We start from the raw sequence: 23,036 nt of genomic DNA, 5'->3' as shown, positions 1-23,036 counted from the left end.
CGCAAGGTTTCTGTGGCGACACTACTCAGACGGAATGGGGCGGGACGACCTCAGACCGGCTTCGCTGTATTGGGCCAGAGGCGAGGCAGTCCGCCCTCCGTACTCCGGATTGGCTGAGCGCGAGCCGCGCCCCCCTCACGCCGGCGGCTTTCGCATGAGAAGTGGGTCCATTTCGCCTCAGTTGTAGCACACGTGCTCTCGCGGAGAGAGTGAGAGCAGACCGGGCCGGCCAGATCCGTCGTAGACCCGGGAGCAGCGCGGGACACTTCAACGGTGAGGGAACACGAGTGGGCGGTGGGAAGGAGGGGTCTGGCGCCCGGAGGGCGACTAAAGCTCAGCAACCGGAAGTACCTTCAGAAAGGCGTCGCACCCGGAAGTGTGGCAGGACGGCAGCCACACCCGGAAGTGTGGTGCTTCCGGGGCTACGGGAACTAATGGTACCTGGCCAATTGAGATGCAGAGTTAAAACAGGTGTTTGTATATCTTTATTTGCTGAGGCTTGGCAGAGCCTTCCTTTGCGGGAAGTGTTGGAGGTTGCAAGTATGTGGTCGTGTTTTTGAATGTTTCATCCTGTTGAAACGCCAGGAGAGAACGAGCCCCAGGAGTGTGTGCAAGGAGGCCAGGCTGAGTAAAAGCTTTTAAGAAGTTTCTTTTGCTGCGGGTCGCCCTCCATCCCACCCCCCCACAGGGATGTGCAGATGGAGGCCGGAGGAGACACTGCTGCCCCAGTCCCTGGGGATGCGGAGGACTTGGAGGAGATGCGGTTCCCTAGTGAGGAGGATGAAGACGGTGGAGGGGTTCACAAGGACTTACCCGATCCTGGAGATGCAAGCTTGGAGAAAGCAGGTATACATTCCCTTCACGAGGGTCTTGGAAGGAATTCCTAAGGGGTGTTATTCTTGGAGAACGTTCTTGGGGGCCAAGAGAGGAGTCTTTGGGACTCAGGGAAGTAGTTTAAACCATACTTTGGATCAGTGGGAAGTCATTGGGAACTCGAGTTGTAGTTTAAATCATTGAGGAATGAAAAGGAAATCAGCGAGGGTCAATGGATGTTCACTGGGGAGGTGGTGTGAATATAGGCCCTTGAAGAATCAGAAAGGGATCAGTTGGGGTTAGAGAGGGACCCAGGGGGTTTAGGCTGTTTAGATCAATGATGACCAAAAGAAAGTTAATATGGTCAGTGAAAGCCACTCAGTCCTGTCGGACACTTTGCGACCCCATGGACTGTGCAGTCCATGGCATTCTCCAGGCCAGAATACTGGAGTGGGTATCCTTTCCCTTCTCCAGGGGATCTTCCCAACCCAAGGATCAAACCCAGATCTCCCACGTTGCAGGCGGATTCTTTACCAGCTGAGCCACAAGGGAAGCCCTAATATGGTCAAAGGGGGACTATTTAGAAGTTAGTGTCTTTGGGGGCTTTAAATCACTGAAGTGGGAAAGGGGATCTGTGGAGGCCAGTGGACACTCAGTATTTACATCTTTGAGGAGTTGATGGCAGTTGGAGGGAATCTTTAAGGAGCCAGATCTTAGTGGATTTAATGGGGATCATTGTTGGAGAGACAGTGGACATCAGTGAGACAATTAGAGAGTCAGAGGACCAGTAGGAAGATCTTTGAAGACCCCAGCGTATATGTAGTGGTATAAAGTGGAGGATTAGCAGAAATCATTGGGAAATGAGTGCTCATTGACCACTTTGGAATTAGTGGATGTTGATGGAGTCGTTGGAAAGGATCGTTGAACATTACTGAAAATCAGTAACAGGGGTTGTCTTTGAGAACTTGGGAAGTATTGGGAGGAGGTAACTGGGGACTGTCAATGAGAGAGTGAGGGAATATGAGGTCATTGGGACTTTATGGGGAAAGTATTGATCCATAGTTGCCAGTGGATAATCCTGGTTGTCAGTGGGGATCAGTGGACATTGACTGAAATAAATGGGAGGGTAGTCAGTAGAGGGCAATGAATTTGTGGATTTCACCGTTGAATGTTAATAATGGCCATGGGGAAGCGCAATAGAGGTCATTAAAAAAGGCGACGGCACCCCACTCCAGTACTCTTGCCTGGAAAATCATGGACAGAGAAGCCTGGTGGGCTGCAGTCCATGGGGTCGCTAAGAGTTAGATACAAATGAGCAACTTCACTTTCACTTTTCACTTACATGCATTGGAGAAGGAAATGGCAACCCATTCCAGTGTTCTTGCCTGGAGAATCCCAGGGATGGGGGAGCCTGGTGGGTTTCCGTCTATGGGGTCACACAGAGTCGGACACGACTGAAGTGACTTAGCAGCAGCATGGTGGTTATTGTAGGGAGGAGGTGGATATCAGTGAGGATAAAGGAGAGTCATATCAATGAGAATAAAGGTCAGGGGAATCAGTAGGGATCATTGGAAGCCTTGGATGTTAATGGAGGTCAATGGTGGTCATTATTGGGAATGCAGTGGACATGGAGTAGATTAAATTGTGGGTTGGGGCAGTCACTGAAGATCATTGAAGATCTAGGTATTAGTTATGTTAATGTGGGGTCACTGAAATGTTACCGAGCAGCGGTGGGAACGAATAGGAAGTTGGGGGAGTCCTAAAGATCTGGATGTTAGTGGATCATCATGGCAGTCTTTAGGAGAATTAGTGGTCTTCCCCAAGAATATAAATGGGTGACCAGGAGAGTCAGTAGTGTCGTTAGGATCAGTGGACATCAGTGAAGATAAATAAGGGGTTGGGGTAATGAGGGGTGCATAACTGCTGACACAGATGATAGTAGATATAATGGTGGCCATTAAGTAATGAGCAGATATCAGGAGAGTAACTGAGGGGTCAGATTAACTGGGGGTTCACTGAAGATGAAGATATCGATGGTCATTCACAGGTGTTGGGGTGCTTTGCAAACTTGGGAATGGCAGTTATTGAAAGGGGAATAATTATTTGGTAGGGAAATAGAGGGTTCAGTAATGAAAGTTAGATGGGCTTATTTGAGTTTTTGTGGGGGAGGTCATTGAAACCTAAGTGTTAGTAGACATCACTGAGGGGCAGAGGAGACACCTGGAGGTGTGTGTCAGTGGCAGGGATCACTGCAGGGCTGGTAGGGATTTGGTGGTTCTGTGGACACATGGGGTTAGTGGGGGCCCACAGGCAGATGACTTACTGGGGGGCTCCCTTTCAGGATCCAAGACCAAGGACCAGTCAGACCAGTCACCTAGCCTGCTGCTCCAGTCAGAGGCTCCATCATGCACCTATGGGCTCTGGAGCCCCGCAGCCTCCGAGGGCAGTCCTCTGGGCGGCCCTGAGATTGGCTCGGGGGGCCCGGGCGGGGACCCGAGCGACGAGGACTGGCGCAGCAAGCGGAAGCACGTGTTTGTGCTGAGTGAGGCCGGCAAGCCCATCTACTCGAGGTACGGCAGCGTGGAAGCCCTGTCGACCACCATGGGTGTGATGACAGCCCTGGTGTCCTTCGTGCAGAGTGCAGGAGATGCCATTCGCGCCATCTATGCTGGTGAGCAAAGGGGCAGTAAGCAGAATAGCGATAGTGACTGGGACCTTGGCTGTCTGGCAGGAGGGCTGGCTGGCTGGCTGGCTGCCTAGGGTACTATGGAGCTAGTTAGGAGTCAGTCAGTGTGTGTGGAAGCTGGCCAGGCGTCTGTCCAGGGGGTCTATCTGTCCGTTTACCCTGCTGAGTTTTGATTGATCAACTCACTGGGATATAACTGGCTGGATACTTGCTTGTTGCCTGAGAGCCTGAGCATGGGAGCTGTGTGAGTTGGGTGTTTTTCTAGCTGTTAGTTTTCCTTTCTCCATCTTCCCCACTGCATGCTGTATGCCTGATTCTTGACCATCCCATCTCATATCTCTGCAAATGTCCCAACTCCCCCAGTTTGTCCTTACCCTAGTCCTGGTGTCTCCTGAGTGACAGAGTGGGCTTGGACCAATTGTGTGTGCCTTGGTGGGGGTGGGGGTGGGGGGTACTGTGGAAGAGCCCCATGTGACCCCCTCGTGCCACCACTGACCCATCTCCCTCCGATCGTCCCTTCCCTCCCCTCCCCCAGAGGACCACAAGCTGGTGTTCCTACAGCAGGGCCCGCTGCTGCTGGTGGCCGTGTCAAGGACTCCTCAGTCAGCCGCCCAGCTGCGTGGGGAGCTGCTGGCCGTGCATGCACAGATCGTGAGCACCCTGACGCGCGCCAGCGTGGCTCGCATCTTTGCGCGCAAGCAGAACTACGATCTCCGCCGCCTGCTGGCCGGCTCGGAGCGCACCCTGGACCGACTTCTGGACAGTGTGGAGCGGGACCCGGGGGCCCTCCTGCTGGGCGCCGTGCGCTGTGTGCCTCTGGCTCGCCCACTGCGGGATGCACTGGGCGCGCTGCTCCGACGCTGCACAGCGCCTGGCCTGGCCCTCTCGGTGCTGGCGGTGGGCGGTCGCCTGGTGACAGCCGCCCAGGAGCGGACGGTGCTGGCTGAGTGCCGGCTGGACCCCGCCGACCTGCAGTTGCTGCTGGACTGGGTAGGGGCACCGGCCTTCGCGGCAGGCGAGGCCTGGGCACCTGTGTGTCTGCCCCGCTTCAATCCTGATGGTTTCTTCTATGCCTACGTGGCCCGCCTCGATGCCATGCCCGTCTGCCTGCTGCTGCTGGGCACCGACCCCGAGGCCTTCCATGACATGGCCACCTGCCGGCGTCTGGTCGAAGAAGGCATGCACTCTCTTGGAGCCATGCGTGCCCTCAGGGAGGCTGCCAGCTTCTCAAATGCTGCATCGGCCAGTGCCTCGGCCTACAGTGTGCAGGCTGTGGGCGCTCCTGGCCTCCGGCACTTCCTCTATAAGCCGCTGGACATCCCTGACCATCACCGCCAGCTGCCCCAGTTTACCAGGTGGGCTGTGCCCCCGTGAGCATTTGGCTGGGTGGGGAGGCTTATCTAACTGGAAGGTTCAGCCGCTCAACAGACAAGACTCTGGAGAGAGAGCCGGCCATGCTCTTGAGAGATGCAGTAGTATGGGTCTCTGCCTGATGTGGGAGTCAGCCTCCAGCCTCAAGAAGTCCTCTGTCCTGATGGAGAGGAACACCCCAAGACTCAAGGAATCCCCATGTTTGATGGGGAGGTTAGGCCCTAAGTAGCCTCCAGTCTAACGGGGGAGGAGGCTCAGCTCCCTTACTTTAATTGAACTCCCTAGACAGAGGGGAGATGGGCCAACCAAGAGATCTCTAGACTGACCCTATCCCCTACCCTCCTCCATCAATGCAGCCCCGAGCTGGAGGCCCCCTACAGCAGAGAGGAGGAGCGACAGCGCCTGTCTGACCTGTACCACCGCCTGCACGCCCGGCTGCACAGCACCTCCCGGCCGCTGCGCCTCATCTACCACGTGGCTGAGAAGGAGACCCTTCTGGCCTGGGTGAGTTGAGCAGGGCTCTGAAGGAGTCGATTCCCACGCTGCAAGCCTTCTTTCCCTCCGCTATATCCTCTCCAGCCACAGCAGCCTCCTTCAAGCACACTACACCTTTGCCTGGGCTGTGGTTTTGTATCCGTCACTGTCCCTGTCACTCCACGTGTCTTTGTTTTTAAATATTTGTTTGGCTGTGCTGGGTCTTTGTTGTGGCATGCAGAATCTTTCTTTAGTTGTGGCCTCTGGGATCTAGTTCCCTGACCCGGGACCCAATCTGGGTCCCCAGCATGGGGAGCTCAAAGTCTTAGCAGCTGGACCACCAGGGAAGTTTCCATGTGTCTTTGAAGCCCATCAGTCTCAGTGTCTGAAACCTCTTAGACTCATCCTTCTGTTGACCATTCCCTCATTAATGTCTTCCCCTCTCAAGAGGTCCCATTAACTACAGTCACTTTGCCTGTCAACTTCACATCAGCCCCACCCTCTGGCCGTGGGTACCGGTTGAAATTTGATTCTGTCTGTCTCCAGCACTTGAGCACTGCAGGCTTGGTTCCATGCTGTGCCTTCCACTTGGGGTATCCTTCCCTGTAGTCTCTTCAGAACTGCTGTCCACACTTCTGGTAAAGGTCAGCTGTCCAGGGGGTTTGGTGAGCGTGACTCCATTGGAGATGGCTCGTCCCTTACATTCTGACATTTAGTGCACATTTTTTAACTCATCTATTGCATGTCTATTATGTATCAGGCATTATTCTGAGAATTTTGTTAAAAATTTTTTTGTTGTTTTCATTTTCAAGCAACTTTAAACTCAAAAAGAAGTTGCAAAAGATTATGTGAAGTAGGTCTTTTGACAGTTTCTCCAGATGTTAACATAACCAGAGGAACTCATCAAAATCAGGGAATTAACATCAGTGCAATCACATCTTATCCACAGGCTTTCAGACTTCACCAGTCGTCCCACTCATGTCCTTTCACTGGCCCATGATCCAGTCTAGGAGCACATGTTCAGATTGATTGTGTCATCCTAGTCTCGTTTATTCTGGAACACTCCCTTGGTCTTTTTTGTCTTTCACAACCTGGGAATTTTTAAGAAGTACCAGCCAGTTAGTTTGTAGAATGCCCCTCAACTTGGTTTTTTCTAACAATATTTTGTCAGGTCATGCATCTTGAGCAAGCCTCTTGTAGAAGGGTCAGATGTCTTTCTCTGTGTTGAATCAGGAGGGCCATGACATCACTGTGTCCCAATGTTGACATGACTCCTGTTCACTTCGTTAAGGTGGTATCTGCCAGGTTTCTCCACTTTATAGTTAGTCTTTTTGCTGTTTGTAATTAGTCAGTATCTTGTGGTGATTAGGTCAATGTTTTCTTTTTCACCATATTTTCATCCACTAATTTTAATATCCATTAATGATTTTTGCCTGTGACAGCTGTTTCTCTGGCATTTACCATATGGTGATTTTTTTCTCATTTCATCCTAATGTCTATGTTTATTGGTTGAGATTCTGCTATATGAAAGAGCTTTCCTTGCTCTTGTTTATTTGTTGAATTTTAAACTTCATATCATGGATTTTTTTAAATTCAATGAGCTAAAATCTTTTCCTGTCTTTTATTTTTGTGCTCAAACTCTCGCTTATTTAGTCAGCAGAAGCCATGGATTTAGCCAGACTGGCCCCTATATCTTTTTATTTTTTTCTTTAAATAAAATTTTTGACTGCTCTGTGTAGGCATGTGGGATCTTAGTTCCCTGACCAGGGATCAAACCTGTGTCTCCTGTGGCGGAGTATGAACCACTGGACCACCAGGAAGTCCTCCCCTTATGTCTTTTTGACACATCTGTATCACTGCTTAAGTACTTCTTACTTTCTGGCAAAAGATAGTCCAAGCTTATTTTGTAATTCCTCTGTGCCTGTCCTGAAATCCACCATCTGTCCAGTGAGTCCTTGAACCTTTTAGTAGAGGATGGTATTTCAGCACCGGAATCTGGTAGTCCCAGGATTTTAGATCAGGCAGTCAGGAAATGACATCTGAGTGGAAGGGGAGATCACAGGGCATGTGGGTGTCTCGAGGAACAGTACACCTGGCAGAGGAAAAGGACCGTGCGAGTGCCATGAGCTGAGGCTGAGCCTGGCTGTGTCTGAGGAACAGCGGGCAGAGGCTCGAGTGGCTGGCACAGGAGGAATGAGGGGGAGAACAAAGGCGGTGTGGAAAGTGCTGGTGACCGGATCGGGTTAAGCCTCTCAGGTTGGTATGAAGATTAAGTTGAATTAGTCCTCACATCACACCAAGGCTACAGCTGATAAAAATGTAAGTGTGTGGAACTTAGAACAGGACTTTGTCTACAACAATTACTCATTAAATGTTAAGCACTCTTGTCATTATCTCCAGCCCACAGATGAGTGAACTGAGGTCCAGAGAGTATATACACACACACACATAGCTTGCAGTTGAAATCACTGGTTCTGGCTGATCCCCTGGCCCACTCATGATACAGAAGCATCAGCTTACCTGCTTTAGCCGGGGCCAGGTTGAACAGAAGACAGGTACGGGGCTAGGGGAGGATGGACAGCACTGAGCTTGGCCGGCTCGGGACCAGCTGACCATGTCTCCTCTCAAACCCACAGGTGACCTCCAAATTTGAGCTGTATACCTGCCTCAGCCCCCTGGTGACCAAGGCAGGTGCCATCCTCGCAGTGACCAAACTTCTGCGTTGGGTGAAGAAAGAGGAAGATCGGCTCTTCATTCGTTACCCACCCAAGTACTCCACACCCCCAGCAGCCCCAGCGGCTTCTACGGACCAAGCTTCCCACAATGGCTTGTTTCCTGGCCCTTGAGAGGCAGAGCTTCCAGACTGGGCAGTGTTGAGAACCACCACCTTAGGCTTTTACCTTCTGTCTTCACCCTGGAAATGGGGCGGGGTTGGGGGGTTGGTGCTGGCAGTATGTCTGTGTGTGTCCAGTCGCTCAGTCAAGTCCAATTCTTTTGCAACCCCACAGACTGTAGTCTGCAAGGCTCCTCTGTCCTTGGAGTTTCCCAGGCAAGAATACTGGGGTGGGTTGCCATGTCCTGTGGCTGGTCCCAATCTCCCTGGGCAGTGCAGCAGGATCTGGGGGGCTGCTCACCAAAGACACATGGGTGGCAGTGTGATTGCAGACAGGTGAGCAGGCTGCCTACCCAGCCCCCTCATGCCCCTCCACCTCTGGGAAAATCCTTAAGACTCCCTCATCCCCTCCCTCTGCCTTCACCTCCTCCACTTGGATGGTGTTCCAGCCTCTGTCAGGGACCGTCTCCACGCTCGCTCCTGCGACAGGGGCCTGGCTCCTCCCTGGGATCTCAGCCCAGAGTGTCTAGGGCTGGCCAAGGTCTCCCTTGGTGGCCCACGGCAGTTCTGGAATTGGAAATGTAGAACCTAGTCTGTGCCCTGAAATGGCCTGAGGATATTTTTAAACAAAAGAGAACTGCACATAAAAGGCCTAAAACCGATATCCACAAGGACATTTCCTTTGCCCTTCATGTGCTTCATCTTTACCCAGTAAAAAATGACCCCATCAGTGCTGGCTGCTGCTAATATTAATAAGAAGGTGGCCTCCAGCGTCCACCTGCCTATGTAACCCGGGGCAAAGTACCCGACTTCACACAGTGACTGAGATCCAGAATTTTTACACAGATCCACTTAGCTTCCACGGCCCATTCTGTTCATTCGTGAGCTGGAGATAACCGCTCATAGGCTGTTAAATGAGGACTTGTGAAAGGGGACTGTACCACTTGTGCACCACCACACAGCACCTGCACAGTCGTCCGACTCACAAACCGCACGACCCAAGCAAAGATGAGAGCGAGAGAGCGAGTCCTGCCTGTAATATCTACCTGTGTGTGCAACACTCAACACCCAACAACCAAGACCCTAGTCCTGCCTCGGGTTTTGCTAAGCTGGAGCTTGGAGCCTCGTGCTGCACGTGTGCGTGCTAACTGTCGCTCAGAGATCAATGGGTGGTCCACTTCGGTGAGCTGATCACCCGTCGCTCTTCACCCTGGTCAACTGATGCGCAGAGACGCACTGGACACGTGCACGCTGTACCGCCTTTCTGCCGTCGCGTGGTTTTGTTTTGTTTTTGTTTAAACCAATCACCAAAGCGCACGTGTATCAGCTACGTGCTGGAAAATGGCGGGGAAGCTGGAGCCTCGGGAAGTGAAGTTGCCGGAAGTCGAGGATGGTGAACGTAGTGAAGGCAAGGGGCCTCTGGCATCCAGGGTCGAAGGGAGGGAACCTTCGTCCCCTTGCCCTAGCGCAGTGGGTAGTCACTCCGTCGTGTCTGAGTCTGCCACCCCATGGACTGTAGCCCTCCAGACTCCTTCGTTCAGGGGATTTCCTGGCAAGAATTCTGGAGTGCGTTGTCTTCTCTAAGGGATCTTCCCAACCCAGGGAAGAAACTGGGATCTGCATTGCAGGTAAATGCTTTGCCGTCTGAGCCACCAGGGAAGCCCTTTGTCTCCCCACAATAATGAAATACTGGTACCAGTACTAAAAAAAAAAAGAATTATAAACTGCTGGCCAACAAAGCGGAGATAAAAACATAATTCTCAGCATCTAGATTAACTTGTCAATTTTTTTGGTTATACGTGAGTTAAATAGATAAAATACCTCAGTATTCATCTTTTCAAACAATAAAGGGGTGGATCTCACAAAACCCACTCAACTCCTGCCACATCTAAGAAAACTTAACTAATTCCAATACCGTCATTTCACACCCTCCCAGCACATGCTGCACTTTGCATGGACTCTTAAATATTAATCGTGGATGGCCACTCTCAAGAGAGCTTCTTTTCTCCCGGGCATTTTGTTAATACTGACGCCCCCTACCCCAGTGAGAGGAAAGACAAAATTGTTCTAGAGGGAGTTGGAAATTGCAGTCTAGGCAAAAGAGGAAAATTGTCTTAGACGATGATTCCCTGCTATGCCACTAGCACTTTTTTTTTTAACTATAAAAAATTTCAAAATGTACTTAAGCACAGGAAATAAAATGAATGCCCATGTACTGGTCACTGTGTATTAACAGTTGTCAACTCCTTTCATCTATTTCTGACCTTCCTACACACTCTTTAGACCACCTATTGATAATAAACACATTGGATTGCATTTTTCCAAACACATCTATGCAGATGCCAACAATGATTATGATTATGTATTTGTATATTGTCTGCCCTAGGTTGTGAGCTTCTTGAGAACAGACCATTCATTACCATTCCCCAGCACCTAAAACAGTGCCTACTTGGCAAAAGTAGGTGCTCAGTAATTTTCTTTTTTTATTGTATGAATAATGAAATAACACTGAGAGTTCTCTTAGATTATGGCCTCATGTTGAGTGCAAACTTTCAACAAGAAGATGCCAATAAATTGCCCTTATTAAGCACTTAATATAGCTGCCACTGTGGGGGGAAAAACCCTAGTATTATTACATTTTTTTAAAAAAGGAAGTTACGAAGTTATGATTAACTTCACCAGCAATGGAGAAAATTGAAAAGCATATCAAGTTGCCTTTTCTAAACCATCCAAATTGGCTTTAGAACAGGACGAATATCTGCTATTGATTACTCTGGCAGAACAGGACTTCTTTTGCCTTGATGGTAGAAGTGGCCAGCAAAGCCTTTGCTGGAGGCAGTTTGTCAGAATACGCAAAGCATCTAAAACCTATTTCTTATCTTTGGTCACCGTGCTTGAAAATCATAGAATACACAGATGTGTGGACCAGGCAGGGTCACTGGAATGTTGATGGGAGCAAAACACAAACAATCATGGAAATGGCTAACTTTAAGTATATTCATGCATTACGGAATGCCTATGTGGTGGACGTTATTTTTTTTAAAGAGGCAGGAAGAAATAAATTCCAATTTAATTCATTACAGTTAATTTTCAAAGGAGAAGATTATAGGAATTCCCTGACAGTCCAGTGAATTAGGACTCAGCACTTTAACTATTGTGGCCACGGTTCAATCCTTAGTTGGGGAGCTGAGATCCTGCAAGCCTTGCAGCACGGCCAAAAAAAAAAAAAAGGGCGAACACCATGATTCGTTAACACAGAGTAAGCTTCATAGGGATCATGTTCTTATGAGGGAAAGAAAGTTAGAATTAAGAAAGAGAGGCAGTTCAGTTATACAATTATAGCTCTATGTGTGTTACATAGAAAAATGTCTGAAGGTTAAAGGCCTAACTGGTGACTCTGAACAGGGACTTGAATTTTGGAGGTTGTGCAGAAGTGAAAGCATTTTTTTAAATTTTAAAGGAAAATGCCAGTAGTAATGAATAACTTTAAAATATAAGAGGGGAAACTGTTGAATGGCATCTGGGGATTGTACATTAATATTGGTCAAGTTATTAACACCTCTATTTTGATGGTTATACTGGTAGAGTTCCCTTAGAAATATGTACTGGAATATTAAGAAATAGTGGGTTATGATGTCTGCAATTTGTGTGCAGAAATGCTCTCAAATGTGGAATCTGATGCAGAGGCCAATAGCACTGTGGCCTATTTCTACAGTTTTCATGTACATCTGAAATTATTTCAAAATAAAATGTTTCAAAGGGGCTCATACTCCATAGGCTGTTTTGTTTTGTCACACTGATTTTTTAAAATTTTTGTCAAGGTGTTACTTGAACTATTTAAAAGATTTACCGATCACTCATGATCTTACTTGGAGAAGGCAATGTCACCCCACTCCAGTACTCTTGCCTGGAAAATCCCATGGATGGAGGAGCCTGGTAGGCTGCAGTCCATGGGGTCGCTAAAAGTTGGACACGACTGAGCGACTTCACTTTCACTTTTCACTTTCATGCATTGGAGAAGGAAATGGCAACTCACTCCAGTATTCTTGCCTAGAGAATCCCAGAGATCGGGGAGCCTGGTGGGCTGCTGTCTATGGGGTCACACAGAGTCAGACAGGGCTGAAGCGACTTAGCAACAGCAGCAGCATGATCTTACTGTGTGACTAGGACTCGAAATGCAGTGGAGAGGAACAACGGAGCTTTCACAGAAATGGTTGAACAAGCCAGCTGTAATAGACATATGGGGACAATCAGGGGAAACCAGATGTGTTGTGGGTATTTGGTGATATAAATGATCCAATGATTAGTGATGATTGTTAATCTTGGTGAGACTCTTAAACTGCAGTCATCTAAGAAAATGTCTTCTAGTAGTTGAGACTGGTTTTTTTGAGATTCTTAATGAATTTCATCTAGGGATGAAATGTCATGAAGTCTGGGACCTACTTGAAAATATTTCAGCACACACGTAAAATAGCTGAAGCAAATATCAGTGGATATTAATGATTGTTAGATCTGGGCAGTGAGTAAACCAGAGTTCATCATGGTATCCTATCTAATCATGTGCATTTGAAAATCCTCATAATATTAAAAACAAAACAAGTAATCACAAACACTTCCCTTTATTATTAAAGTAGATTTAATTTTTTTTATTCCAAATACTAAGAGTATTTGAAGAACTTAAAAGTATCCAGAGGAGACATACCAACCAGTGATACCAGAGAAAGACAGTAAGATTTAGAGCTAAGAAGAGAAGGGAGTTGCATTTTACTTTACATATTTCTGTAGTGCTTGAATGTTTTTAGAATGTTACTTGGGTCAGTGAAAATTAAAGCAATACCTGCAATACATCTTACCAAGTTCTGAGTGTCTTCCTCAAACTTGGAGTGACTTGGATAAGGGACTGTTGGTGAGAGGAGACTTTTACTTTTTACTCCTTGTTCTTCTACAGTTGTTTATTAAGTAATTTAAAAATTCAAATGCAAAATTAAATGAATACATACTAATATAAGGGGAAAAGATGTAAAGAAAGTGAACATAATAACAAATATTTCAGCAAAATTTAATAAGCTCGAGTTAAGAGCCCCTGATTTACAGCATGAGTTTTAATGGCTGCAAAGAATTTTAGCCTATGAACGTGCCGTAATCAACTAAGGTATCTTTAAGTTGCTTCCATATTTTAAGATTATGGACAATGAAACAGTCTTGCCCACCATTCCTTAATTATTTCCTAAAATAGATGCCTTGAGGTGGAATTTCTGATCCAGAGGAGTTGAGTAAGTTTTTGGTATTTACTACCAGAAAGTTTGAAATGAAATAATGTTTTGGCCTATATGATTGGCAAAAGTGACAAAGGTTGAAAAAATATTTGAATGATAAGAGTGTGAGGAAGGAGTCTTCCATAGGCCTCTAAGGGGAGGGTAACTTCAAAATACCAAATTTAGTAACATACATGCCCCTTGCTCCATCCAGTAGTCTTCTAGGAATTCATTCAGTAACATTCCCATGCATGCACAAAGAAGAATGTACCAGGATCTTACATTAGATTGCATTGTGTCCCCTTAAAATTCATGTCCACTCGACCCTCAATATGTGACCTTATTTGGAAACAGAGTTTTTGAGACTGTGTTAAGTGTCGTGTAGAATAAGGGTGTACCCTAATCTAATAACTGGTGTCATATAAGAAGAGGGAAATTTGGACATACAAAGATAGAATTTAAGGTGAAAGACACAAAAGAAAGACCCATGTAGAGGTATTATTATGGCTTCTCAAGAAAACTAATGCAGGTTGTCACTGTGGCATTATTTGTAACAGCAAAAGCAGCAACCTAAATGTCCATTAATAGAGGACAACTTTAAAAGATCATTAGTATATATATTATCGAATAGAAAAATGCAGGGACTTCTCTGGCGGTCTACTGGCTAAGTCTGCACGTTCCCAATGCAGGGGGCCCGGGTTCAGTCGATCCCTAGTCAGGGAACTAGACCCCACGTGCCGCAGCTAAGAGTTGATATGCTACAACTAAAGATCCTGCGTGCCACAACTTAAAAAGCAGATGCCACATGCTGTAACTAGAGATCGCAAATGCTGCAACGAAGATTGAAGATCCTGCGTGCCACAAGACCCGATGCAGTCAAACAAATAAATATTTTTCAAATAAAAAGGAAAAATATGAACTGTGAAATGCCATTTGGGACATGACACCATCTTCATCAGAAAATGCTTATATGTGGTTTGCTTGTATGTGATTTGAATGCACACTGAGTGCACACAAATAGCCTGTCACACAGGTGGCCTTGCAGAGGGTAACTGAGGAACTTAGGTCTTGAGGGAGGGACTTTGCATTGTATACCAAGGTGGGTAAGCATTTCTTCCTTTACTCTTTGGCTGTCATGTGTTTTGTGAGCTTCTTTTCATCTTCTCTGCTTAATTTTTCTTAGAGAGCAAGCAGTGAGTCACTAAGAGTTGCCCTTTTCTCACTGATTTTACAGGAGTTTATGATGTTGGTATTTTTGCTGGTTTTGTTGTTGTTATAAGTAACACAGGCTCACTTTAAAAAGTACCTAGAAATATATGTGGCAAAATTACGTTTGAATCAAGACCTAAATAAAGTCTGTTCATTACAGTTGATTGCTATATGTCTCATCTCTTAATCTATAGAGTTTTCTCTTCCCCTCTTTTCCTTCTTTGCAGTTTATTTGTTGAAGAAACCACGTTGTCCTATGTGTGGAATTTCCCAGCATCCAGATGATGCTGACTTCATCCCCATTGTGTCATTTAACATGTTTTCCTGTTCCTCATATTTCCTCTGAATTGGTATTTAGAAATGGAAATCTGATAGTTTTCCTTTTTCTTTTTTTTCTTGGTTGGGGTTGGGGGACGGGGAGCAGAGTGCTTCACAGGTGGTGTTGTGTTCTTTCATCAGGAGGCTCACAATATCCAGGTGTCTTTTGTGGATGTTAGCAGCCATTGCTAAACCATGTCCTAAACCTGTCGCTTCTTTCCGAATTTGCAAGTAGTGGCCTACGATTATTGTAAAGAAATCCATATGAAATCATTCTGTCCTATCGCATTGCCTGCAACTTCATACTGATTGAGAACAGCAGCAACAAAACTGCCTCACTTCTCTCACCCCTGTATTTTGCTAAGGGTGGTGTCCTGCGACCTCTCAGGGACAGCTGACCAGTAGAGGTTCTGAGTCACCCACCTCACTCCCTCGGCCTCAGGGACAAAAGACAGGGGTCCTGTAGGGACCCTGCTTTGGCTAGGGGGCTGCCCCTTGGCCGACCCTTGGTTCAGCCCAGGGTGTTCTCAGAACCTGCTGAGACTTTCTTCCTCCCTGCCCAGGCAAATGTGGACCTTTCCTCAGTCCCCTCTCACTCTCACTGCATGCTGTAATTCTGGTTTTCATTCCACAGGTCAGACCGAGTCTTCAGAGAAGACTAAAGACTTGCTGGAAATGGTGAAAAAGTTGCAGAAAGGTCATGTGTTTCCTTGTGCCTGAGGCTTATCTTGAAGAGGTTTTAAGACAGGAAGATGTGGTTCAATCCCCGACCCCTCAACTCACAACCTTGGGAAATTATCCCATTGCACTTTCTCCCTCTTATAGCGTTTAGTTCTTTCAACCAAAAGCACAGCTTCGAAATTCAAGACATATAAGCTACTCCCCAACACACAAATGCATGTGTGCATACACACACACACACACACCAGTCATCCATTTCCTTGACCCATAGGCCAGCAGCAACTATTTTTAAATTTTCTGGTATTTTTCTGGAGATTTAAAAAAAAATCCATTTTGGGTGTATATTCTTTGTCCTTTTTTATATACAAATGGCAGATGGCAACACAAGCAGCTTTGCACCTGGCTTTGCTTGTTGATGGGAGACTGGGAGCCAGCCTGCATCCAGTTATCTACATCAGGGCTGGGGCAAAGTACTGGCTGGGTTTGAGGTCGGATCTCCCTCTCCCCTAGTCCATCAGCAGCTTAAAATACTAGTGTTCCAAATAAATGAAAACCTTCCCTTCTCTGACTGTGGCTACAGCATTGGAGCTTCTGCCTAGGCTACAATTAGGTAGAGGAATTGGAGGATTGAAAATGCAGAGTGACCCTAACCATCCTCAGTAAAACAAAGACCTCAGGGAGTCACGTCCTAATCAGCACCTCGGAGAGCACTCAGTCTCCAAGAAGTCACAGGAGCTGGGGTTGGTGGCCTCTGAAAAATCCAGAAACTGACCTTCAGGATGTCTCGGGGTGGTAGTGACACCCAGCAAAGGTTGCGCAGATTTTCCCCTCAATTCCGCACTTTCAACCTTGAAGCCAGAGAGGACGAGAGGGCTTCCGCATTCAGAGCACTGAAATTTGGACTGTGCGAAGTTAGAGATGACTCCCTAAAGAGGTAGTGATCTCCCTGTCACTGGAGAATTTGATAGCCGTCAAAATGCAAGTGGTATCTTCCTCATATTTCAACACCAGAGTCCAGATATGCAGAAGTGACAACCCACCCTGCCAGGCTTTCCATGCGGTGGGGGTTTTCAGGAGATGTCCACTGTCTCCCACCTCATTCAGAATTACATGCACAAGCCTCTGCCATGGCCCAGAAGGCCCTGAGCCATCTACCACCCCCACGTCTCCACCCTGCCTCCTGCTACTGTCCGCTAGCTCACTAGACTCACGCCAGCCCTCCCAGGCCCCTTAGCCGAATGTTTTAGGCATATGTCTCGGTCACTGCAGGGGCTTTGCATTCGTGGTCCTTCTGGCTGGCATGTTCCCCCCTCCACGCTCCCTAAGCCCTGCACCCCAGAACGACAGGGTTCCTTCCTCCACATCATTTGGGGCCTGTCCATATCTCAAGAGGCATCTTCTTTGATTCTTCAGCCCCTTGTTCCACTTTATTTCCTTTCGCAGCATCCACTGCCACCAGCATTGACATCACGAATCTTTGCTCAGTGTCCATCTTTCCCACCCAGAATGCAGGCCCTGCAAGGGTTTCTCTTGCACGCTCCATAAATGCTGATCAACAGCAGCAGAGACACAGTGCCAACACCCACCCTGCTCCTTCTGCCCAGGACAGCCAGGCACCTGCCGTCTCTGGCTCAGTCTTCTATTTCCTTCTGCAGAGGGAAGCCTGGAGCCACAGATTGGAGACCTGATTAACCGGATTCATGAGCTTCAGCAAGGTAAACTCCGGGATGGGCTGGGGAAGCCCCCGCTGCATCACCTGTAAGATCCAGGCCCCTCTGGACTGTCTGAAGGTGGGTGTGCAGCATCCCGGTCTGCAGGATACAGCAAGGCTGGAGGCCACCTCACACTGTGTCTTCGTCCTTTCTCTGGCCCAGCGAAGGAGAAATCCAGCGAGGAACTGGAAGAAGGCCAAGCTCTTTGGGAGGCCCTGCGTCGGGACCTGGACTCCTGTAAGTGGGACCAGCAGAAGGGCGCAGAGAGCTTGTGGCCAGTGCTGACCTCAGGGTCTCTGCGCAGGCTGTTCCCTCCACCTTTGATGCTTTCGTCCTACATAACCCATATCACCTCGCACTGTTTTGAGTCACCTTTCAGCTGAAATTTCACCCCAACAGGTCTACCATGGCGGCCCCTTCTAAACACCGAATACCACCTCATCTCGCACACACCCCCCAGTTTGATTTATTTCTTCACAGCCTTTGTTCCTGCTTGTCATGGTGTACTTTTGCATTTCTCATCCTCTCCATATTCTACTGTGCGTGTACTACACAAGGGAGTCCTGCAATCCTTCACCCCTTCTTACAGGGCATGTGGGCTCCCAGGGGGAAAAAGCTGAATCAAAATGGTCCCTAGTGGGAGATGGGTGCAGGGCCAGCAAGAAGACACTGCCCTCCCCTGAGGTTGTTTTATCTTCTGTGTAACCTGGGGCCTTCCCTTTGCATGAAGTTGCAGTCTGGGAATAGGATGAGGCCCCTGGAGACTCAAAGTGTCCCTGTGTTTTCCAGTGAATGGAGAGAAAGTGCACCTAGAGGAGGTTTTGAGCAGAAAGCAAGGTATTTACCAGCCCCTTCATCCTCATTATTCTACCCGCTCCCCCTACAAAAGCCTGAAGTTCCCAGGCAGCCAGGGGAATCCCCATGAGATTAGAGGCGAGGTGCTTCCCTCTCTGCTCAGATCTGCCCCTCAGCTGCCACCTGACTTGGAGTAAACACTGAAGTCCCCTCAGTGCCCTGGCCAGTGTGCTGTGAGGCCCCTTCTGCCCCATCTGATTCCTCAGAGCCCCCTGGTCCCTCTCCCCACAGAGGCACTGCGGACCCTCCAGCTGTACTGCCAAAGGAAGGCGGAGGAGGCACAGAGGTAAGAGGTCCTGCCCAGTTCTTCCCCACCTCATTTCCCGGCCTGAAGGAGAGGCGGGCAAGAGCTAGGGGAAAGAAATCTTGGACACACACTCATTTTCCCTTTGTATAAAATCAAGTGGCTAGATGAGAGGCTCTCCTGCTTATCTTTGATAAGTGGTAGTGTTCAGACAAACTCATTTAATCACTCATTGCTAGTTTCTTTATCAAGTGGATACTAAATTCCATCCATTGGTATTATTTTAGGTCTTCCCCTATGGTTTATCCAGCTCTTCTGCCATCCAAAACATTTGTTTATCTGTCTGCTCATGTATGCCCCCAGCCACCCATTTACACACCCATCCATCTACCAACCCATCCATCCACTCTCCCATACATCCAACCAACTATCCAACTCTGCAGCCAGCCAGCCAGCCATTAATCTTTCCAGCTTTCCATCTAATCATCTTTCATCCAGCCAGCCATTCTTTCTTTTCTCCACCTTTCCAGTCATCTATATAGCCATTCGTTTCTTTACCCAGCCATCCATCCAGCCAGCCATCTGTCAGTCTTTCCTGTATTTCTCCCTCCATCCATTATCCTTCCACTCATCATTTCTCTAACCAGACATCATCTCTCCAGCCTATCACTCACCTATGCAATTCACTGTCCAGCCACCTATCCATCTATCTTTCCATCCTTTGAACCTTTGCTTAACACATTCTTGTGACCAGAGGTCTCACACCCTGGGGCATCAAGATTTTAATAACGTGGGAAAACCTGATGACAGATAGTTAAAGTGTATATATGCTTAATCACACCACACCTACCACTGTCCCAGGAGCAGACAGTGTTCAGTTATCAACCAGTCCTCACAATGACAAGTCCCACCATTTTACATGTGAGGAAACAGATCCACAGAGATTGAATAACTTGTATAAGATTATAGTGGAATAGCAGATCCAGGCTTCAACTCTGGACTTTATAATGTATGAAACCAAACCAAGGTACCCTTCACAGGGATTTCTTGGAAAGGCACGGTTTGATGGGAGACAGAATGGACAGGGTGAGAGTGTCAATAAAGGCTTATAAGGTTCACATTTGATTAAAAAAAAAAGAATGATAAAGATTCTGAACAGACTCCCAGCCCCACTCCGGCTAGAAGGTTTGATGGCTCCTTCAGAGACTATAACAGGGTTTTCTTTCCTTTCCCAGGAACTACATGTTGGTGGAGCACACAGAGCAAATTTCTATCCAAAACTCTCAGATGACAGAGACTCAAGGACAGAGGAAGCTGGGGTAACCCTGGGGTGACCCTGGGTCTAGGGCTTGGAGTGGCCTGGTGTGGGGGCTGGGAGTGGGGCTTGCCTGAGGGAGAGCTTGTTGGAAGGCAAGCTTGTTGCAAGGCGAGCTGTTGGATGCAAGGCTTGGAGGATAAAACCCATGAAGGGATTCCTAGCAGAGGGAGGCCTAGGCACAGATCTGAAGCCCCAGACTGGGCCAGGCTGGGTATCAGTCCTACCCTGTGCTTGCTTATTCCTGGATGTCGACCCCTAGGTTGCCCATGGAAGAACAGCTGGAGGATTTGATAGGCCCACACAAGGACCTCTGGGAATTCCATGTGAGCCATTATCATTGTCTCTGTTGAAGCCCCTCCTCCTCTGGCTCCAGCATGTCTGCTGATGGGCCTAGGGTCCTCCTACTGCTCAGGCCCAACGCCAAGGGGTGGTCCTTGACTCCTTTCTTCCTGTCACCCGCTCAGCTCAGTCCACCCAGCCACCTCTCACCAACCCCCACTGCCGCACTCAGCCTCCGTTGCCCAGACTGTTGCCCTGGCCTTTGCTAACCTCGCTCCCCTCCTGCTCGCCTAGAGTACTCATCCTGCAGTAGTAAGTGGGAACTCTGACCCAGACATGGCCAGGCCATCCCTTCATTCAGCCAGTGTCTCTGGATGTGTCCAGCAGCACTCCAGAGGGGCCAAGTCTTTGCTGTCCCCAAGCTGGTTAAAGACACGGGGTGGGCATGCCCAGAGTCTAAAACAAGAAATTAAGTGATCCTGTAATGCCAGTGGGGAAGTCCTCTGTGAGCAGGTGTCTTCTGAACACAGACACGGATTAATAAGCAAGGAAGCCATGCAGTTGTCAGAGTGCAAACGTCCCTGGGAGGGAACCGTGCCTGGTGTATTTAAGGAAGAGCAAACCATGGGGCTGGAGGATGAAATAGTGGGAAGAGGTGAGGTTTAAGAGGTACACGGGGACCTGGGGAGTGACTGAGGGGGGAAGCATCTCTCCCCGAGCCCCCCAGGCCCCAGCAGAAGCTGCACACCGAATGAATGGGTAGCTGAATGAAGGCATGAACCCACTAATTCAGATAAGGACTTTCCGAGAGGCAGGAGGAGGAGAGGACCGGGAGGAGAGCTGCAGGGACAGGGTTCCTCCCTCTCCCAGCAGATGCTGAAGCGGCGACTGGCCTGGGAGATCCGTGCCCTGCAGAGCAGCAAGGAGCAGCTGCTCCTCGAAGGTGGGACTTGGGCCCGGGGCGGGGGCGGGGCCGGGGCGGCCCGCGGGAGCCCCGGCGCCGCCCACGACGCCCCGCCCGCCCCCAGAGAGGCAGGCGCTGGCCCGGCTGGAGGACGTGGAGCGGCGGCTGCTCGCGCAGCCCGAGGCCCCCGCCGCCCGGGCGGCGATCGGCGGGTGAGAGGGCCGGGGAGGTGGGGAGGGGCCGAGGCCTGCCCGCAGCGCTGGCTCGCTGGAGGGCGGGGCTCCCCCCGCGCCCGGGCCTCCCGGCTGGCCCCCGGGGGTCCTCAGTGCTCCTTCCCCGCAGGCTGAAGGCAGAGCCGGAGAAACTCCGGGGGGAGGCCCCCGCCCAGACCCAAAACCCTCCAGAGGACCCGGCCGGCGCTGGAGAGGTAGAGAGCAGGCAGGCGCGCCGAGACAGAGCGGGCGGCGAGGGCCCGGGGTCCCTGCGGGAGGCGCGCGTGCGGGCGCAGGGCGTCCTCGGCCGGTGGGGACCGGGCCCGCCGCAGCAGCCCTGACGCCCGCCCCGCGCACCCCAGCAGGCCGGCCCCCAGCTCCCCAGTGAGGGCGACCTGGCGCCGCCGATGGAGCTGGTCCCGACAGCCGCCGAAGGCCAGTAGGACCCACCTGGCCCCACCTTCCTTCAAGCTCGCCAGGAAATAAAGGCCACGTTTGCGGACCGTGCTCCTCCTTTGCGGGCTGAGTCTGTGCTCTGGGGTCTTTCAGGGTCGGGGTCGTGCCCGCCTCCTCTCTTCGCCCGAGGGGGTGGGGCGGCCAGGCAGCCTGGGCGGGGCCTCGGCCGGGCTCCGCCCACCAGCCCCTTGGCGGGCTCGGGATGTCTCAGTCAGTGTCTGCGTGAGTGTCAAGGCCACTCCATTTCCTCGGCCTCATCTCGGATTCCTGAATTTTATCAGTAAGGGCTAAGATGTGTGCTCAGTCATGTCCGACTCTGCAGCCCAGGAGCTGTAGCCCGCCAGGCTCCCCTGTCCATGAAGTTCTCCCAAGAATACTGAAGTGGGTTGCCCTTTCCTTCTACAGAGAATCTTCCCCAACCAGGGATCCAGGGAGTCTTTTGCGTCTCCCGCTTTGGCAGTCTGATTCTTTACCACCACGCCACGTGGGGAAGCCTCAAGGGCTAAAGGGGACGTGGCAAGAACTCACTGCAGGTCCTGTCAGTCTGCTGGGGTTCAGAGCAAAGTCCCAGCCTGCAGAGCCCCTGCATTGCCCCACAGCTCTCTCCCAAGCCTCCCCTCTCACATCTTCATGTGCGCTTCTGGCCGCACGGATGATTTTCCACTCTGCTCCCAGCACTTCGTCATCTCAGGGCCTCTGCCCTGCTGTGTCCTCATCTGGGTGGCCGTTTCCCCAGTCTTCCCAGACCGCAGAGCCCGTTAAGGATCTCAGCTGCTCAGGAGGCTGGCCTCGGGGCCCCACTTGCTACTTACCAAGCACTATGGGTTTAATAAGCATTTGCTGAACATCTGCTTGTGACCCAGGCCCTGCTGTAGGCCCTGCTGAGTTTAAATAGCAGGTGGGGGAAGATCTCAGTGAGGAAGTGGGCCAGATGAGGGAGGGTGCCCTGGGCAGCAGGGTTGGGTGGGCACAGGCTGAGTGTGTGGAGGGAGTGGGGGAGAGTAGCTGAGTTTGCTCTGAGGAGCATCTGGAGGAGGCCAAGTGTGGTGACGCAGAGGGAGGTGAAGAGGGATGGGAGATAATGTCAGAGAATCCCTGGGGGGCCAGTTCAGATGGCTCTCGTCTCTCTAGTCTATTCTGAGCACAAGACCTGGCGCACAGCAACTGTCAGTAAATGTTGGCGATCACTTATGACGATGATGAGTCATTATATCCCAGCCCACCTATGTCACACAAACGGGGACAGCCCAGAGTCCGCTGACATCCCTTTCCTCCTAAGATTCGAATCCTGGCTCCCCTGGTCACAGAGTGACCTCAGGCAAAGTGTTTAATGTCTGCAAAACTCAGTTAAACAGCAAAACTCTGCAAAACACCAAGTGCACAGAACTTATTATAAACCTGGTCAACTTCTCCTTC

General features: G+C 49.7%; 2 protein-coding genes across 3 annotated transcripts; both read left to right on the top strand.

The window, feature by feature from the left end:
- Positions 1–111: 111 nt before the first annotated feature.
- Positions 112–11,941, top strand: MON1B (MON1 homolog B, secretory trafficking associated). Of its 2 annotated transcripts, none has more exons than XM_040253488.1 (6): positions 112–273; positions 689–846; positions 3,155–3,484; positions 4,035–4,854; positions 5,227–5,374; positions 7,981–11,941. In XM_040253488.1, the coding sequence occupies exons 2-6, from the start codon at positions 699–701 to the stop codon at positions 8,188–8,190; spliced, it is 1,656 nt and encodes a 551-aa protein (XP_040109422.1). In that variant the 5' UTR covers positions 112–273; positions 689–698; the 3' UTR covers positions 8,191–11,941. The 2 variants fall into 2 exon arrangements, with proteins under 2 accessions (XP_040109422.1, XP_040109423.1); XM_040253489.1 differs by lacking the exon at positions 112–273 and adding an exon at positions 283–471.
- A 5,426-nt stretch (positions 11,942–17,367) lies between these two features.
- On the top strand, positions 17,368–21,671 carry SYCE1L (synaptonemal complex central element protein 1 like). The gene is made up of 6 exons (XM_040254138.1): positions 17,368–17,430; positions 17,515–17,589; positions 18,414–18,493; positions 20,964–21,164; positions 21,295–21,379; positions 21,527–21,671. The coding sequence occupies exons 1-6, from the start codon at positions 17,368–17,370 to the stop codon at positions 21,605–21,607; spliced, it is 585 nt and encodes a 194-aa protein (XP_040110072.1). The 3' UTR covers positions 21,608–21,671.
- Positions 21,672–23,036: the final 1,365 nt, after the last annotated feature.

Source organism: Oryx dammah, unplaced genomic scaffold (assembly GCF_014754425.2).
Source record: "Oryx dammah isolate SB20612 unplaced genomic scaffold, SCBI_Odam_1.1 HiC_scaffold_13, whole genome shotgun sequence".
NCBI classification, from domain to species: domain Eukaryota; kingdom Metazoa; phylum Chordata; class Mammalia; order Artiodactyla; family Bovidae; genus Oryx; species Oryx dammah.
This window is presented reverse-complemented; position numbering and strand designations above follow the sequence as displayed.